At 41.0% G+C, this 19459-nt stretch overlaps 1 protein-coding gene across 1 annotated transcript; it reads left to right on the top strand.

Annotated features, from left to right (window-relative positions):
* The first annotated feature begins 207 nt into the window (after positions 1–207).
* On the top strand, positions 208–18990 carry htra4 (HtrA serine peptidase 4). Its single transcript, XM_084551088.1, has 9 exons — positions 208–1032; positions 10387–10486; positions 10593–10797; positions 12984–13178; positions 13277–13309; positions 13862–13976; positions 14087–14144; positions 15111–15206; positions 16821–18990. Exons 1-9 carry the CDS (start codon positions 576–578, stop codon positions 16984–16986), a joined length of 1425 nt encoding a protein of 474 aa, XP_084407214.1. The 5' UTR covers positions 208–575; the 3' UTR covers positions 16987–18990.
* The last annotated feature ends 469 nt before the right edge of the window (positions 18991–19459 follow it).

The raw sequence follows: 19459 nt of genomic DNA, 5'->3' as shown, positions 1-19459 counted from the left end.
GTCTGCGTGGTTGTCTGTCTCTCTGTGTTAGCCCTGCGATAGACTGGAGACCAGTCCAGGATGTAACCCGCCTCTCGCCCGATGACAGCTGGCATAGGCTCCAGCCCCCCTGCCACCTTCCAGAATGAATAAATGCAATGGAACACATACATGCATGCATGGCTGTAGGCAAATTCTGAAAATGGTTCTGTGTGTTCCTAAGTTCACAGAGGTAGTAAGTGTCAGTGCTTTAATTATAAACCACAGACTAAATAGAAAACGTTATTCTCCACTTATCAGCACACGCAATTTTGTGTCCAGAGTGGAAGGCAGAGACCACAGTGCATTGCCCCTGGAGGTTCACATAAAAAAACATATAGCCTACCATAAAACCAGATACAGCTGCATTCCACAGTGGTTACAGGAAGACACCGCATACAGGAACATAGAGGAAAACCCAAGCTCAGCATGCTGCTACTGGAACATAATTGTTGGTCCTTAGCCAATCCTGTGGGCTATGAAAACGGCAGCTATGAGCTTTTATTTGCGTATCTGCATGGACACAGGTAGTGGCGCATCATAGCTGCAGCAACAAGATGGAAAAGAAGAGTGCTGTGAACACATTTAGGGTCACGATGAAGTTTCCATTTTACTTCATCCTCCTCACCTCCGTAGTTCATGCAGGCCTGCTGAGAAAAAGACAAGCGTGCCCGCAAGTTTGCGATGCCTCCCGGTGCCCTGCCCCGCCGCACGCCTGTTACTACGGACAGGTGAAGGACGCGTGCGGCTGCTGCGTGGTGTGCGCGGCCGGAGAGGGGGAAATATGCGGGGAGCGGAGCGCCGGCGGCCTCGCCTGCGGGGACGGGCTGCGGTGCGACTCTGTCCCCGGTGGTAGGCTCAACAGCGCCTGCGTGTGCGCGTCCTCTGGCCCCGTGTGCGGGAGCGACGGCAGGACGTATCCGAGCATCTGCCGCCTCAGAGCAGAGAACAGGAGAGCCGAGCTCGGAGAGATCCCCTCGGTCATTTTGATCCAGAGGGGACGGTGTGACTCTGGTGAGCAGTGAGATTCACTTTTTTTTCTCTTTTTCTTCCTTCCTTTCTTTCGAAAGGTTGGCATCAGCAATTTAATTTAATTTAATTTAATTTAATTAATAATGACTAGAAGAAGAGAAGGAGAGAAAGTTTTAGTGCATGTCAGGGCGTGATTCTCTTCCAGGAGAATCACCTCTAACCAGGTTTATATTCCTGAAGCTGCCAAGGGGAAGATTGTGGAGCAGTTTTCTATTTTATGTTTAATAAAAAGGCATCTAAATATCTTGTCTGAGACAGTAAAAATCAAGCTGTTGTAAAGTAAAAATGAGCAAATCAGCAAAATTCTGAATCTTTGTGTGTTTCATCAAAAAGTGAGAACGTTCTGGTAGAGTGTGTACTTTATACTTTGCAAAGTAAAATCTCATAATAATGGAGAGTATATCAAATAAACCTTCAGAAATGACTAAATTATTAGATAGCTTTAACTCCTTAAGGCCTCGGTTCAACGTGCATCCGTTCTCCTGGACAAGAAATAGTTCACATTTAAATCAGAGCAGTTCTGTTGATTCTCCTCTGTCACGTATAAAGAACATCCCCTGAACAAATCCTGAAAAGGGTTCAAAATATGAGCAGATTTTCCTAGTTTCTCAGTGCGTGGCCACTCATCATCACCTGCCCTTTTTAATTTCACATAAAAAAGCTAAAAAGCCATTATAGATCGAATATGATACAGTATATGCAGTATATACGGTGTCTTTTCCTGGAAGATACTGATATACTGTGGCTTCCATGTCCTGCTTGTTCAAGCTTGGAAGAGCAACAAGACAATATACAGTCTCAAATTTTCCATTTCTGGTGTCTCGTTCTCCTGAGGGAATCCCAGCACCACAATGCCGCGCAAATATATCCTCTTCATTTCCCCATCCTGTCCTATCCATTTCCATAATGTGCAGTTTCTTATCATAGCCATCCACGGAGCTGAGAGAATACATCATGCATTAGACTTCCCATTCTCTCCTTTAGAAGCAGAATTCATCAAAGGCTTGCACACTTACAGTGTTGGCCGTGGTGTAAAATAAATAGCAAACAGACGGAAAAGATAGAGGTGGAAAAAAAAAAAATCCGATAGTGGGACAAAATGTTGCCCCCTATTGTTCAAATATTGGCGTCACAGCTTCAGTATGCAGCCTCCTTAGTGGCATGTCAGAATGTGACCAGAACAGCGTAAATCATCAAACATGGTTGCCATAGAGAAGAGTAGCCATTTCACAGCTAATTAGATGGACCCTGTTTGACCACAGCAAATGTAGTATCTGTCAGAAACTATTTGTGTCAGTGTTAGAAATGAACTCAGTTAAAGTGTCATAGTGAAATTTCCCCAGCGGATAATGACACATGGCAAAGAGAAAATGCATCGCAACATGAGAAGTAACATAAGGAGACTAAGTAGTGAAGAAGACTGGGTGATACGCTCGCCTTGCAACAATGTTCGATCCTGGGAGTCTTATTGTTTGGAGTTTTGCATGTTCTCCTTGAAGCTGCACAGGTCCTCTTGCAGTCCAAAGACGTGCAGGTTGGAGTTAATTAGTAGTTCTCAGCGCAAGCACAGGACATGCACAGCCTCACGGCAGGTTCAACCCTAGAACCTTTTTTACTGTGAGGTGACAGTGCTAACCACTGCACCACAGGTTCATAAACTGAGTCCTCAGTTAGGTGGCACATGTTTGATTCCAGCCTGCATGTTGTCTGTTATCTCAACAATGTTGGTTTCTATGGATAAGAACCACTTGGGAAATGAAATTTAGTCTCATTGTCTTGATCTCCAGGTAATGTTGGAAATTTAAAAGTTATTTTAAAGGGGCATTTAATGAAATTACTGAATTAATGGATCTTATAACACCAGTTGAGGTATGAAAAAGAAAAAGTTTAAATCACACATAGACCTGTTGCTGCCGGCGTGGAGATGGTAAAATGAGGACAGTGTGGACCTGTGACTTGCAGATAGCAGAGGCCTGTCAGTACATTTCATCAGCTTCAACCGCTGTTCAGTAACCACGGTGATCACGAAACAGACAAAAATCTTGGCATATCTACAGCTTCTCTGTCTGCTAGATGCAAGATGTGCGTGTCATCAGTGTGTGTGGAGAAAGAGCAAAAAGAAACTGTTCATTTGAATATTGAACCAACCACTGTATGCAATTAATGGATATTTCCATCGTTTATAAAGGGTCCTGTCTTAATTTCCAATATTCTAAAAGCCCCAATGAGATATATGCATTGAGTATTTAATTACAAAGAGTAATGAGAAACTGTGTCTAAGCTGCAATTCCCTGTATTTGTTCTTGTCTCTTCTTATAAGCTGTGGTTAAAGCACTCTTAATGCTCTCATTTAACTGCAAACATAACACTGTATTTGCAAAATGATAAGATTGCAAAGGCTGAATCCGCTGCAACCTTGTGGAGTAAAAGGAAGAGGGAATCCACAAACAAGCTCATCTTAAAAGTTTCAGAATGTAATACATAACATTTCTTACTAGTCATCTCTGTTTCTGTTCAGTCCTTACTGCAAAAAGGAATATTCTTAGACCAGTCAAAAGCAATGCAAATATTCATTCAACGTAGCTGCACATATTCTTTACACATACTTATACGAAGTATAATTTTCATACACATACAAACTTTTATTTGTACACAACAACTTAAATTGCCCCCCGGGGACAAATAAAGTTTTCTGAATCTGAATCTGAACAATGGAGTTTTTAATGTGGTAATTCCTCATTTGTTATTAGCACTGTACATTATATCAGTGGTTTGCCCAATCTCTCAGGGACTGCAGTTGCTGCTATGATGGTTAAGATGACCCATTTAACTGGTAAATAACAGTTCACTAGGCACAGCTAATAGTCCAGGCAAAGTAGCGTTTTACGACAGACTAATTGTAAAAGAATTTTTTTTAGCATAGATAATTTCTATGAGGTGTCCAGAACAACATACTAAAAGTCCTAAGAAATCCTAGTTGAGGAAATATGTTAATTTCTCATCAATCCGAAATGTGTGCCATAAGGCCAGGTAACAATACATCCCAATGGGGCTATTTTTTTCCTTTACTCCTATCAAAATGAAACTTTACACAATGAAAGTACCCATGAAAAGTAACATTTTTTGTATTACAAGTTTCTTTGAAAATGTATTTTAATATGCAAATGAGCTATACACTAATCAAATATGCCCAAAATAAAACCTAAAATTTACTTTTTTTACGCCAGACTAATTGTAAAAGAATTTTTTTTAGCATAGATCATTTCAATGAGGTGTCCAGAACAACATAGTAAAAGTCCTAAGAAATCCTAGTTGAGGAAATATGTTAATTTCTCATCAATCCGAAATGTGTGCCATAAGGCCAGGCAACAATACCCCAATGGGGCCATTTTTTTCCTTTACTCCTATCAAAATGAAACTTTACACAATGAAGGTACCCATGAAAAGTAACATTTTTTGTATTACAAGTTTCTTTGAAAATGTATTTTAATATGCAAATGAGCTATACACTAGTCGAATATGCCCAAAATACACCCAAAAGTATTATTTTTGTATTACAAGTTTCTTTTGAAATGAATTTGAATATGCACATGAGCTTTACACTTTGAATATGTCCTAATTTGTATAGGCAGAAACACCATTCATATGTATGATAAATATATCGGCCCAATCTTCATCCAATCATCCTGCTGCTTTTAGACTGGCCTCTAACCCAAAAACTGCCTGGCTTGGTAGTACCTGCCAGGGGTATAACCCCCGCCGGTATAGTCTGCAGGGTCACAGAGGAACTTATTTACTTACCTTATTTATTGGATATTACTTATTAGACATTCCTTTTGTGACGCCTGTTAGTTTTACAGATGGTTCTAAATAGTTGTGCAAAAAACGCCTGATGCATTTCCTGTATTTCAATGTAAATAGTTGTAAATAACTTTGTTGTTTACTAAATTTTTATATAAGCTTTTGAAATTTACAGTTTAGATTTGCATTCTAAGTTATAAAAATGGTTCGTTAAATATGTTTGTAGTTTTCACGGTGAAAAATCTAGGTTTTTCCTACTCGGATTTTATGTTTTTAGTGTGGTTTTAGGCCCACTGTGTTGATACGGTATGTCAGAATGAAAAATCACACATGTGAGGTTGTGCTGAAAAGAATGATACCCAACAAGTCAAGGTAAACTGTTTTTAAGATGAAATATAAAGGTAAAACCAAAAGTAGTAAAAAACGGCCAATTATACTCTAGACTCCAGAGGGTTAAGCAAAATGTCTCTACAGTAAAATGTCTAGTTAGAAAGGAATTGGTAACTTAAAATGTTCTGATTGGATTTCTAGCCTAGATATTGCTGTCGCTAGCTTCTCATAACACTGCAAAGCTACTTTACAAATAGTGGAAGTCTGATGTGTGGCCCGTCTGGTCTGAAATACTTGCCTACTACAAAAAGTGAAGCAGTTTTGGTGTCTGGCAAAATTATTTAAAGAGCTGGAATGTCTGGAAAGTGTGTCTATCTGGTTTTCATCTGTCTTCTGTGTGAGAGTGAATCGTTTCGTTTGTAAGAATGACATCTGCCTGTTATCTCGTAATCTTACCAACAATACCAATACAATCATTTGTAAATCTACCAGCCCAAAATGTAATCTCACCACGTTACTAATGACTAAAATGGCAATTCTGACTTTCTATCATGTCATTAGGTTAGGCTTGTTCACAAATAAAAAAAAGCCTATATTCGACTAGTGTATAGCTCATTTGCATATTAAAATACAGTTTCAAAGAAACTTGTAATACAAAAAATGTTACTTTTCATGGGTACTTTCATTGTGTAAAGTTTCATTTTGATAGGAGTAAAGGAAAAAAATAGCCCCATTGGGGTATTGTTGCCTGGCCTTATGGCACACATTTCGGATTGATGAGAAATTAACATATTTCCTCAACTAGGATTTCTTAGGACTTTTACTATGTTGTTCTGGACACCTCATTGAAATGATCTATGCTAAAAAAAATTCTTTTACAATTAGTCTGGTGTAAAAAAAGTAATTTTAGGTTGTATTTTGGGCATATTTGACTAGTGTATAGCTCATTTATATATTAAAATACAGTTTCAAAGAAACTTGTAATACAAAAAATGTTACTTTTCATGGGTACTTTCATTGTGTAAAGTTTCATTTTGATAGGAGTAAAGGAAAAAAATAGCCCCATTGGGATGTATTGTTACCTGGCCTTATGGCACACATTTCGGATTGATGAGAAATTAACATATTTCCTCAACTAGGATTTCTTAGGACTTTTAGTATGTTGTTCTGGACACCTCATAGAAATTATCTATGCTGAAAAAAATTCTTTTACAATTACTTCTATTTTTGGCTCCAAAATGAGTTAGTTTGCCTGGACTATAACTCGATATTGTCAGTGTTCTGAACAATTGTTTTTCGATGTTTAACTCAGGCAGCAATACCACCAGTAACCACCAGATTGTCTCTGTTCAGCAGCGTTAGATGTAGTGGGTGCAGAATTCATAAAAATATAAACTGATTCACAAACATCTGATTCAGTTCATGTTAGGTGCAGTAGATCCAGAATAAAGAGCAGTGGTACTGGGGTTGATAATGGGCAATTAATTAAAATTCTAAACTAAATCTGGCATGTCCCTGACTAGATGTCTCTGCATGGAAAGCATTGCCAGTCCATTTATTTTTTATTTTTAAGAAAGCTTGATACAGTATGTTTGTGAAAGCCCTCATATAACCTATTGCACTGCAGTGTTTACAGCTTGAAAAAAAATAAAAATAACTGTCTTCATATGAGAACAATCTGGACATTTTGCAGCCATGCTGAACTCACCTGAGGGGGCAGTTGTCCATGGAACATGGCTTGTCACTGATTGGACTTCATACAGAGACACTGTTATGTTGAAGACAATTCAACAACTCTGAAAAGGAACCAAGTTCAGGACTCAGGAGTTCAGGCACAAAAAAGGAATTTAATGAAACAAAGGTCAACAGAACTGGAGTTCCAAAAGACAAGGAGTCTGGGCTGCACCTGCAGCAAATCAGGAACTGCACCTCTGAGCTAGACAAAAAGTTAATGGCTGGTTCATAGGTCACTGCCTCAGTGGTGAACTGAAGAACTGGTGAAGAGTGGGAGAGCTGAAAATCCTTAAGTAGTGTTCCAGGCTTGACTGAATGATGGGAAGCAGGTGTGGTGGCAGCCCAGTCGCCCAGTAGCAGATCTAATCTGCAGACCTGAGGCAGAAAGAAAACAAAGACAGACACAGCAATGCAGGCCTACAAAGGACAACAAGTCGCCTCTTGAAAGGCACATGGACAAATGTCTACAACAGTGACCATCACTGAAAGCTCGTCCACTCTGTGGTTGAATGTGGTAGAAAAAAAAATACCTTTCTTTCCTCCTCTGCCCGATTGCCCCACAGTCAGCCAATGCATCATACTGATATAGGCATTTCAACATACACTTCTTAACATCCTTTTCATATTGTAGATTTAGCAAAGCAGTGTATTTCAGACTGGTGGACCAACAGATTAACACTGACAACTCTAGAACTGTGCTAGCAGTGTGGCTAACAATGTCCAAAACCATACTAGTGGATTTCGTGATGGACCACCAGGACATCTATCATATTGACAAGCTAGAAAACCACAGATGGACATTTTATCTGTCCCTGAGCACATTTTTAAAAAATCACTCCATCCATTTTCGCCCTCTTTGCCAAACTTGGGCCATAGCGACGAAGGGCTAAGCACAGGCTGTTCAAGGTGTCCCTCTGCCTAGCAATGTTTTCCATTTCCACCTGAGAGAGCCCAAGCCCATCTCAGGCAAGATGAGATAACTTGGCATGTCATATGTGACTCTCCTATTACTGCAGGGTCACCTTTAATGCATTGTTTGCCCACCCACCTGAAATCACTACTGTCTGTCACTGTCTATAGTATTACTAGTGGCCCAAGATTTCACACAAAATCAAAATGTGCTGCTTTATTTTTGACAAACTTAAAAAAAGCTCACCTTTGAAATCACAAACCATCATTGTTAAAATAGCATATTTACTATATATACACATTTATATACGTATATTTTCACTGATAGGCTCCAGTGAACAAATGGCATCTAAGCTAAAAAAAATGTTAAGGGGTTAAGAATAACTAAAAATGTTGACTTGTGACGGAAACGGTGAATTTAGCGTGTGATCTGAGCGTTGCCATAAAATCCAAGTTACACTTGTTTTACAGTTTGCAGACTTGATAGCAGATTAGATGACACGTCGAGTCAAAGCTGTGTTCATCTACTGGAGAATGCACGGTCGCACGACTTGGCTTGGCCGTGCGGCTTAACTGAAATGACAGTGGAAGTCATAGTTTAGCATGCCAACACAGGGCACTGTTGTTTTCTTAGTAGAAAAGCAAAAAAAATAAAAACGCTGGTCTTCTGCCAAAACAGCTCTTGGCAAAAGGTGCAGTGTAATTTGCATCCAAGGCTGTTTCTGCAGAGACAGGTTCGTTTACGCATCTTTGTAAACATGGCATCACTCAGAGAATGTGGATTCAAGATATTTGCATAGAGACCTGCGGAGAACTGAGGAGACACTGCTAAGGAAGAGTTTGCACTCTGTCCTCACGTAACGTCAGCGCGGGGGTCCGCAGCGTGTTGTATATTATAAACGAAACTCCACAAGCTTCCATTTCCTTGGAGGCACTCAACTCATTTCATATCAGATCACAAAACTGCTTATAATCTCTATCCGTAAGGAGACACGGGTGGTACGGGTACGCGCTGTTCCAACACGACTGTTGGTTTAATAAAGAGGTTTGTTTGTGCGTGCAGTTAGTTTGTGGTCCCAGTGAATTTAGCTGTAGTAACTAGAGCAATGATGTGCCAATACTTGCCTCATAAGCGTGAATCATTAGCTCTGGAAATGCAGCATTGTATTAACTCCTACATGAATGAACGCAAACGATTGATGGGGCGTCTTTGTCGATCACATTGTTTGATTTTAAGTGGAACAGGAAGAAATAACGCATGAAAAACGTTTACAAGTTTGCACACAGGATAACGCCACATCAGATGATTTGAGTGTAAAAGCATTGCCCCGACAGGCAAAAGAAGCAAAAGGGGTGAAGCAGGCAGTGAACAAAGGAGCGAAATTGCAGGTGTAAATGTTGAGCAGTCGATTAGGAGATTGGGACCAGATGTGCAGGTGGGTGTACAAGTGTTGGCTGAAGGTGGGAAACAGGGATGACAAGTGCAGGGTTGTTAGGTAACACACCTTTTACACAGCCGACAGTTTGGCTTGTCACAGAGGGGAAAGCACAGGTTTAATTGACAACAACTAAAATGTCTACATTCCATCCAGGTGAGCCGCAGCCAGGATCCGTGCGATGTGCTGGCTTTGTCACTTGATAGAACATTTGCCTCACCTGCGCTTTTCATCAAGCTGTCAGCTGGGTGTGAAATGACAGGGAGAGGAAATCACTGGCAAGTGCTACAGGAATAAATATGCAAGCAATGTTAAACGAGCACCCCACTGATTTTGCTTCATGCTCCTTGTCAAAACCTTGTGCCCATGTTACCCACAATCCAACTTAACTCAATACTTGGGCCACAGTTATATGTATCTCCTGGCTTAGCATGTGCCTACGTCCTTGTCCTGGGTCTAGCCTCCATATAAGACAACTGTCTGATGCCACTGGATCAGTTGTGGTGCACACAAACATAATCCCGCCGTCTGTGTTTGCCAATGGAGAATAATTGCCAGACTCAGCATAGGACCGGGCATTTATGACTTGGTCAAAATTTATCATGGATAATTTTTATCCATTTAATCTGGGGAAGAATATACAGTTGTAACTTCAAATCTCTAATGATCCATGCATCATAAGAGCTGGAAACCAAAGTCAGTGGTGGTGCCTAATCATTCATTTTCTGTAACCGCTTGTCCTCTGGAGGGTCGCAGGGGGGCTGGCGCCTGTCCCGGCTGCCATTGGGCAGGAGGCGGGGTACACCCTGGACAGGTCTCCAGTCTATTGCAGGGCTAACACAGAGAGACAGACAACCATTCACACTCACATGCACACCTTAGAGTTAGGGGGTTTATCCCATGAAGGTGACAGCATAACCCTTATGAAAAACAAACCAACAACAGCAAGACTCACACTCTGGAGACCATGAATATTTGTTCAAATTTATGACATCTCATAGTTGTTGAGATATTTCTCTTCGAACCACAATGGTTGACTGCATTGTTATGTCGAGAGCTACACTGCTAATGTTGCTAACCGTCTGAGGTGCATTCATCTTTCATCTCTTATCTTGTACCCTTATAGAAATAAAGCATCCAGGAAGTATGCGCTACAAGTTTAACTTTATTGCAGACGTGGTGGATAAGATTGTCCCAGCTGTGGTGCATCTGGAGCTTTTCCAAAGGTAAAGCTAACCAAAGCGGGTAAAAAAAAATTATAAAATCAGCCTTTATAATCATTGTTTTTTTCAGATATAAAACCATCTCTTCAATTTTTCCTGTACTTACCAGAGTGCCGTTTTCCGGCCAGGAGGTCTCTGTGTCAAGCGGCTCGGGGTTTGTGGTCTCTGAGGACGGGTGGATCGTCACCAATGCCCACGTACTCACCAACAAGCAGCGGATAAAAGTTGAGCTGAAAAGCGGCACGCAGTACGATGCAGTGGTCAAGGACATGGATCAGAAGATGGACATCGCCCTCATCAAAATTGAGCCAGATGTGAGTGACAGATTTCGTCCCTTCCCGGTTCCCTGAGGGCTTTGGACTAAATTCAGTCTTGTGTTTTCCTCTGGCCTGGCAGCTTGTCATCAGAGGCATTAAAAGTGTGTTAATCCTGCACTAAAAACAGGGCAGGTATCTAATGGAGAAAGTTGGAGAAAGGGCTTACAGTATGGCCTCCTAAGTTTGACTTAGTTTCTTAACATGGTCAATTTGTCATTGAATTCCACAGAGGAGGTTACATTTTCTAAATTCAAACTTCCTTTTTTAGTATTAGTTAGTGCTGTTCTGAATAAAACATGTCACTGCTCAGACATCCACAACCGTCTGCTTTGTATGTTAGAGGGGGCTTTACTCCCAACCACTTCAGTCAGACTCCACTCAGCATGAAGCGCATGATTAACATTTTTAGTACTGATCTGAATACAAGAACACATCAAGATCACAAGGAGTAAACGAGAGGCTTCACCAGATTTGACTGCTCTAAAGGTGAAGGGATTTATCTTAAAACAACCAGGGCCTGGTGACAGCCGCACAGTGCTATAACTCTTTCCGTGATGCATTCCTAGAGCTTGCCTAAAAGGCAAATTTGTAGTGACAAAAAGCCCCACGCCCCGGGAGATGCGGCTATAAATTCAGTTGAGCATTACAAGGCACCCCACAGATAAACGGCCTCGGCCTGGAATAAGAGGAGGCAGGCAGAGACAAGCTGAGCCGTACTTCAGTTTGGTCTGCTCTTCACAGATCCTGTGTTAAAAAAACTTTCCAGAGTAAGGCTTCAACAACCTTTTACTGCCAGTGACATAAATTAGGTTTGACAAGCAGCAGCAAGGTGAAAGTAGGTAACTTACTGATTATAATGGCCTTCTTATGTTGACCAGTCAGTTAGAAACAACAATGATTTTCTCTGTAGGGGAGAGTCACAAAGTCGCACCAGATAATATGTAGACAGACATTTTCTCTGCAGACAGTCTGACTTGTGATAGCCTGGCTCGAAAATTCAGGGCTCCGGTAAGCAATTCACATCGAGTCCAATCCAATCCAACTTGATTTATGAAGCACTTTAAAAACCACCGAAGTGAACCAAAGTGCTGTACAGAATAAATAAATAAAAGACATAATTTAATAAAAACCATAAAACATGAGTAAAAAGACAACACCAGCCGTCCAATAAAAACAATAGAATAAAATACAGAAGAGATGGTTTTTAAAGAGAAGAGGCCTGTCTAATGAGTAGAGGCAAATCACACCACAATTGCTGCACTAATCTTCAGCACACTCAGGAGCAGTTGATCAGCTGACCTGAGAGAGTGGGTGGGTCTATGAAGGTGTAGCAGCTTTAAAATGGACCCTAAAGCGTACGGGCAGCCAGTGGACTGAGGCTACAATGGGGGTAATGTGCTTGTATTTATGTGTGCCCGTTAAAAGACGTGCAGAGACGTTCTGTGGGCAGTGGAGGACTCATTAACCCCCACATACAGTAATCTAGCCGAACGGTGACAAAGGTCTCAAAGTGATGCCTCAAAAGAAGTGGCTTTATTTTGGCCAGCTGCCCCTTAACAACTGCCTTGATCTGACCGTGGAGCTTAAAATCCACTTTAACTTCCGGCTTTGTGATGGTTAGTTTTGTGTACTGGGCAAGGGAACCCAGATCTACAGAGGGGGTCTGACTGGTGCCACCACTTAAGCCTTATTTTTGTTAAAATCAAAAAAGTTTAGAGCCATCTGGGCTTTTATGTCAATAAGACACTTAAAAGGGAACTACTGTTTTTTACAACCTTATTTCTGGCATAAAATACGATCGTATAACTTTGGTGTAATTTGTATTCCTTTGGGAGATAATTAGATCTGTATATATCCATATAGTGGGAGTGACTGGGGCACCGAAATGCAGCCTCTAAATAACGCATTATTTTACTTTAAGTAACTATCTGAAAGAGTTTTCATCATCTTTTTTAAGAGGCAGATAAATTTGACAGTCGTCAGCATAACAATGGAAAGAGATGCCATAATTTCTAAGTATGGAACCAAGGGGGAGCAAGTAGAGAAGTTGTCAAGTAACAATAACAGTCAGTGGTGACCTAAAAGGTAACGTGTGGAACTGTGGCAACATTTCAGTCAGAAAGTGTTCCTGCTCTGTTCATTACGTTGAAATCCATATCTACTCTGTGTGCGTTGTCTTGCAGAGTCCCATACCTGTGCTGCATCTCGGCCAGTCCTCAGACTTGCGTCCGGGCGAGTTTGTGGTAGCGGTGGGAAGCCCCTTCTCCCTGCAGAACACTGTCACCACCGGCATCATCAGCACAGCCCATCGCAACAGCCTGGAGCTGGGCTTCAAGGACTCAGATATGGACTACATCCAAACTGACGCCATCATAAATGTGAGGAAGAGCACGTGTTAGCATTACAAACGCAGTAATTGCATTTGATCCGTCTTGACGAGTAAGTAAGCTTTTTCTGTTGCTCTCTTGATTCACAGTATGGCAACTCGGGTGGGCCGCTTGTCAACTTGGTAAGAGGATTTTACAGTGCTATCATGTGTATAATAAAGTGGAATTAGCATACTTGTAATGCTATGTAGGCGATCCGTCTTGTTTTATTCATGACAGTGAGGACTAAGGTCATGATTTTGTTTTATTTAACACCCAGTGTCTCATTCTGCTCCCGCAGGTTCAAAATTAAGCCCCACTAAAAATTATTATAGGACAAGCCCTGATTATGGAGGCCTTTGTATTGTTACTGTGGATCAAAACTATAGAGATGATACGTTTACTTGCCAAGGCTCCCGCCTCCAGCTTATTTTCCCTAAAAATGCAATTCTTCTAAAGGATAATAGTTGCCATACCAACGCCACATTTTATAAATCGTCCTCCACTGTGTGAACACAGTTGAGTTAGTATAACAAACAGGACTGATGCCCTTACTGAGGTTTAAAAGCATACTTAAAACTACAAGGCATATTATGTGCACAGTACTCTCTCTGCTGCTGTTTATCCACGTGGCAAAGCTGGGAAACAACAAAGATCACAGTTTTACAGCCATCCCTCTGTTCTGTGTTTAACAGGATGGAGATGTAATAGGTATAAATACTCTGAAGGTGACAGCAGGGATTTCTTTCGCCATCCCTGTGGACAGAGTTCGCCAGTTTCTCGCCGATTCCTACAACAGACAAGTCAGCGGTGAGCGTGCGGGTCACAGTCTCCAGGAATAAGTTTATGTTCTCATAAGTTCTCATGTGTTCATTCAGTCATTTAGTCAGTTGGTCATTTATCTGTCTGTTTGCCTCTAGGAAATGCAGTACAAAAAAAGAAATTCATAGGCATCCGGATGCTGCAGCTCACACCATCGTAAGTAAACTGCAGAGGAGCTCTTCTTCCAAGTTTAATTTAGGAAGACGTTCTCCGTTTATGGAGAACTGGATACCAGACTCCAGACTCAAAGATGGCACCATCTCACTTGTGTGAAAATTGCTTGCAAATATCAAACCTCCATGGATTAATAATTCATAATATAGTAAAAACTGCCCTTTCCTTAGGGCAGGTGTCCTGCCAACAGTTTTACAACAGGGCAGAGACTGACAGCAGTGATGGTGCCCTATCCAACTGTCTTAATAAATCCATGGTCTGCCCATCCTTAAGATGGACGATGCTAACATTTAGCAGGTGTTATGTTTTCTGTGTTTTGTTGGGATTAAATTTAGCGTATTAGGAAGCTAAATTTCTAAACACAGATGTGGCTGATCATAAACCAAAGGCTGGACAAAGTGAAATTTGACAACACTCGCCAAATATTTTACCATTCATGGAACAGATCTTGAGACATTTTAGCCAAAAAAAGCAAACCATCGTTCTTGAGAAAAACAGCAAATCATCAAATTCATTCAAATGAACCCTCTGAGGAATGTGAATGTAAAAAAATCATGGAAATGAATGCACCAGTTGCTGGGATACATCAATCTGAACCACGTGATGAATTAACTGACCGACAATTTTAGAGCTTCTAAATATGGTCAACTTTAAGAACAATCGAGTATCAAGCGCTAATCAAGTATTGTCATGAGGATGTTCTGCTCCTTCATTTTGCTCCATTTCCAATAACAGTCACACTTAATCAAAGATCACATGTTCCTGTTAGACGTTTAGACAATCTAAACCCATTTAAACAGATACATGTATGCTACAGTATATTGCTATAATCTGTTTTATACGCAGACATGGCTCTTTGGAACAAATGCAGATGTTAGATTGAATAAGTTCATCCCTGAGATAGACTATTTCTACTTTCCGGTAATAATTAGTGTTTTCTGTGTCCAGTTTGATCCAAGATCTCAAGGAACGTAATGATGAATTTCCAGATGTGAGCTCAGGGGTTTATATCTACGAGGTAATGTCGGGAACAGCTGCATCCAGGTGAGAATCACATTTCACTCTCTTTTGCTGGGTATTTAAAGAACATTTTAGTGAGCCTGATATAACATTTATGTCTTTTGAAGGGCCTTGTAGTGTCCGTATACAGGAAGACCTTCCCTTTAAGGTTTATTCTATTTACAGTGAATAGACTACTGTACTGTGTGTGTGATGTGAAAGAGTTTTCTCCAAAGGGTTACAATGGAGCACTTAATTTGTTCACTCTCGCCGTGGCTTTGTAGATGACAGTTGGTCATTTGTGGACGTTCCCGTTTCTGTTTGCATAGGTTACTCTTTCGTACACTTCCCACCCCAAACGCTACCTAGTGGAAGCAGAAGATAAAGATAAAGATATTGAAGTGTCTAGGGGGAACTAGCTTCTGTTGCCTCTTTGTTGAAAATACCTCCATGATCCATCAACTGTATCACAGCTTCTCAATGGTTGTGTTGCGTCAAAGTTGAGATTAGTTTAACTTCATACCTGCCCACCTGCCCACCTGTTGCTGTATCACACAGTCTCTTCCTTAGTGTATGCCCCTTAAGATTTTGAGCCACAGGAGGCAGCTATAAACAGCAAGAAAGGTCTGACACAGACACTGCACACCACCTGGCCAGCAGTGATTAGATCAAATCAGATGCCCGTGGCTGTGAACGGGGTCAATGAAGACAAAATAAGTGCTCTAAAAAACACTAAAATGCTACGTAGAAGTGAGAGAAAGTACACTGCTGGGAGCTACTTTTCTGAGGGTTCATCTAAGAATAACTATGCACTATTCATTTGATCCATTATTATAAGAATATTAGCAAGTTTAATATTTAAATATTAGTTTGTTTGCTAATTCTCAGTTGTCTGTATTGTATACCCACTGTTGCAGACAGGTCCACAATTTAATTCTTAAACATTTAAAAGATTAAATGTTGGTTTTTGAGGTAAGATGCGACACCAGTGAGTCTTGCTTTTATTAAAAAGCTTTACCTGGAGCTAATCATGCACAGTCAGAGCTTGTTTATGCACTAGGTTTTACGAACTGCAACAGCAGTGCTGTGAACTGGCGTTTGGAGGCCTCTGGATATTTTCCGAGCAGCGGAATAAGAGCATCCCTGCGGTTCTCAAGGCTGTAGATTGAACTGTGGTCCGCTCGCTCATTATACTTGCGCTTCCCGCAGGCAAAGCACTGACATCTTTCTCGTGGTAAAGACAGGATCTCTCGTTCTCTCTCGGTCTTTCTTTAGTCTTCCTATTCTTAATAGTCCGACGCTGCCTTCCATGACATTGAAGCCTGAAGCTTTGAACAGCACAAAGCAGTAGTCTCATGTACAAGCAGTACACCAGAGCCTGTCAGCTTACCATGACGTGCTGAATTGTCTGCGATACTACTCTTTGCAGCCCTGGAAGATTGTGCATGTGTTGTAATCAATCTGATAAAGACCACTGGTGCAAGTGTCAGCCAAAGCCAAAATGCTTTTTAACTTTGCTGAGGGGGAGTTAACGGACACAGGAACAGGCTTGTCTAAAACGTCAGTGATGTTTTCCTAAGGGCGTTTCATGTACTCAGCTGGGGTCTGTTTTACTAAGGCTTTATGTGTGACTGACAGATGGTGTCGTTTTCTCCGCAGCGCTGGCATGATCGATCACGACGTCATCACTGGGGTCAACGGGCGGCCCGTCCACACCACGCAGGAAGTGAGCGACGCTGTCCAAAGTGGCACTGAACTCTCTGTGGTGGTGAGACGAAAGGACAGGGACGTCACACTGACTGTCATTCCCCAAGAGACTGACTGATACCGCTGGATGCAAGGAGTATGATTATCATCAAAATGTTTAAACCAAAACTGCCAAAAGAAAATGCAGATTAACGCCTATTCCCACCCACCACTAGGAGTTGATTTCGAGATAAACAGCTGGTTCAGGGATCCGGACGCCATTAAACCCCTGCAAAATTGAAAGGGTGACCCATGACAGAGATAAGGCATTTACCTTGAGAAGCGCAACCCTTTCCCCCTGGCTTCACACAGAGCTGATGTTTTGGCTACTATCTTTTGTCTAATAGAGCAAAAGAACCAGTGGAAGTCACGTGCACATTTGGCCTTTTTTTTTCTAGCATGTTTCTTTCATGTGCAAACTGAAAATATGCATAAACAACCAGAAGGGAGTGAACACTTCGTCGGCCATTTAAGAAAATACGTCATATGAAAATTCTGTACTTTTCGGGTAATGTTTCGGAGACATAAACCGCGTAGACTGCACATGTCATGCCTCTCAGCATGAAAGATGGCTTCTTCTCTGCTGCTGCCATTTAGCACATCTGTTCAGAGATGCTTAATATGCAAATGTTTACACCCATGTCAGACGCAAGGAGACATGTCCTGTTCCCGCTGACAAAGGCGACAAGCAACAATTGCAAATGTGCCCCATTGTTCATAAATCACAGTATTTAACTGGCCAGCTGCATCTGAACGCTCGTACATCCTATTTGTATGGAAAGCAGTAAGAAGGACATGAAGGAAATGTATAACTGAAGTAAAGTTTGATAAAACAGGTGTGCCCATCAACCAAATCAATAAATATCCTTTTCATCAAGGAAAATGGTTAAAGGGTTGTTACACATAAATTCTTGCTGAGTGTAGTGGTTTTATTGCGTGTTCAGAGTCAGATTCATCAAACTAACTTAACTGTACTTTTGTGTGTGGGGGTGGGGGGTTACTATTGAGTACTCCTCAACAGAACAGCTGCCAGGGAATGATGCAGAGCAAAACTGTACTATTTTTATTATTTTATTTAACATTACGCATCACATTTAAACCAAATCCCTTCAAATTAAGACGTTATGGTTGACTTGTACAACAAACTCAGTGTGAATTGTTTAAGAGAAAAATCTGATTCTGAAAAAGCTCAGTATGAGAAAACCAGTGAATTCTGTCCTTTCTCAACAACCTCCCAGAGGAGCTTACAAACCTGTGGTACGAGGTGTAATTGCACGAGGCCCATTGATTTTAAGAAGAAGTGAAAAAAGCTCATTCCTTCAGTGTTTCTTTTCCGCTCACTTTCATTTATTGTATATTGGGATGGGACGCAGAGATCTCACAGATATGTCCAAATGATAAGTCATAGCCAGATACAATTAGAGGCAAGTGAAAAAAATAGGATTTCTGTGTGCTGCCACATCCTCAAATATTGCCTGTGTGGTTCAAATATTAAGTGCAGTAAGACTTTAACAAATTTCACTGGTGAACTGTTGTAATTGTAGAACTCACTTTACCAACCTGGACAACAAGAAGAGTTAAATACTTTCAAGGTTTATATCCATAAACCTTGAAAATATACAGAGGTTTTCTTTAATATGGAATAAATACGCAGCCGTGATTACTTGGAAAGCAGCACTGGTACCGAGTGTATTCTCCTCGTGAACTCATGCGAATTAATGAATGATACTAAACACTTGACTCCAGCAGCATGTTGTCAAGTTCAGACTGATTCTACCGTGGGCATTTCAGTTGCATGCAAATTTACATGTACCAGTACACAGACACTGTGAAACTCAATGATAGCTTTTATAGTGAGACTAAAGAGGATCTAAGAGGATCTAAGATCTGCTGTTTCTATAAAAATGAGACTATTTGGAATATTGTGAACAAATAGCGCCGTGGCCAGTATAGGCATATTGATTGTCTGTGTGTGTGTGGTAGTATAAAAACAGGGTTGTGTGTACTTTGTATGTAGTTGATTCTGTATTTCTTTAATGTCGGTGAATATATTTTGTAATAAAAGAGACAGATCAGATTACCACCAGGAGTCCCATCAAACCAATCAGTCTCTGAAACTGACATATTAATTACACTGCATTACACTGTGTCGTAACCATGTCCCTGCTGAGTGGGCCAGGTCTAACGGCAGCTCACCAAGGAACAGCCACTGTCGCCTAGAGGCAAGAGGAAGATACCACCTTACATGGAAATGAAGGTGTTCAACCTGTGTTTAAGAGGCCCACCTTTCTTAATCCATAGCGCTGACATTTCTTCTCAGCTCATTCCCATGGCACCTTCTTGATCTTTTAATACGTCCATGGTAAAATTGCCGGAGTTCACCTTTAAAGTGACAAGATGATATTTAACATTAAACAACATAAGCTGCATCGATTAAAACTCAAATGTCTTTGGCTTGAGGGTTTATTCTTCTTACATGTCAGACAAACTATTTATTTCTCCTCTTTAAATGTACATCTCACTTTGATGTGGCCTTTTTCTATAAAGGTATG

The sequence above is a fragment of the Chelon labrosus genome (genome assembly GCF_963514085.1).
Source record: "Chelon labrosus genome assembly, chromosome: 9".
NCBI lineage: Eukaryota > Metazoa > Chordata > Actinopteri > Mugiliformes > Mugilidae > Chelon > Chelon labrosus.
The sequence above is the reverse complement of the archived record's forward strand: the minus strand, read 5'-3'. Positions and strand labels throughout refer to the sequence as shown.

Coding starts and splice junctions, on each gene's coding strand:
- htra4 (XM_084551088.1), top strand. CDS start 576: ATGGAAAAGAAGAGTGCTGTGAACACATTTAGGGTCACGATGAAGTTT. Junction 10,487..10,592: donor CATCTGGAGCTTTTCCAAAG/GTAAAGCTAACC, acceptor TGTACTTACCAG/AGTGCCGTTTTCCGGCCAGG. Junction 10,798..12,983: donor TCATCAAAATTGAGCCAGAT/GTGAGTGACAGA, acceptor GTTGTCTTGCAG/AGTCCCATACCTGTGCTGCA.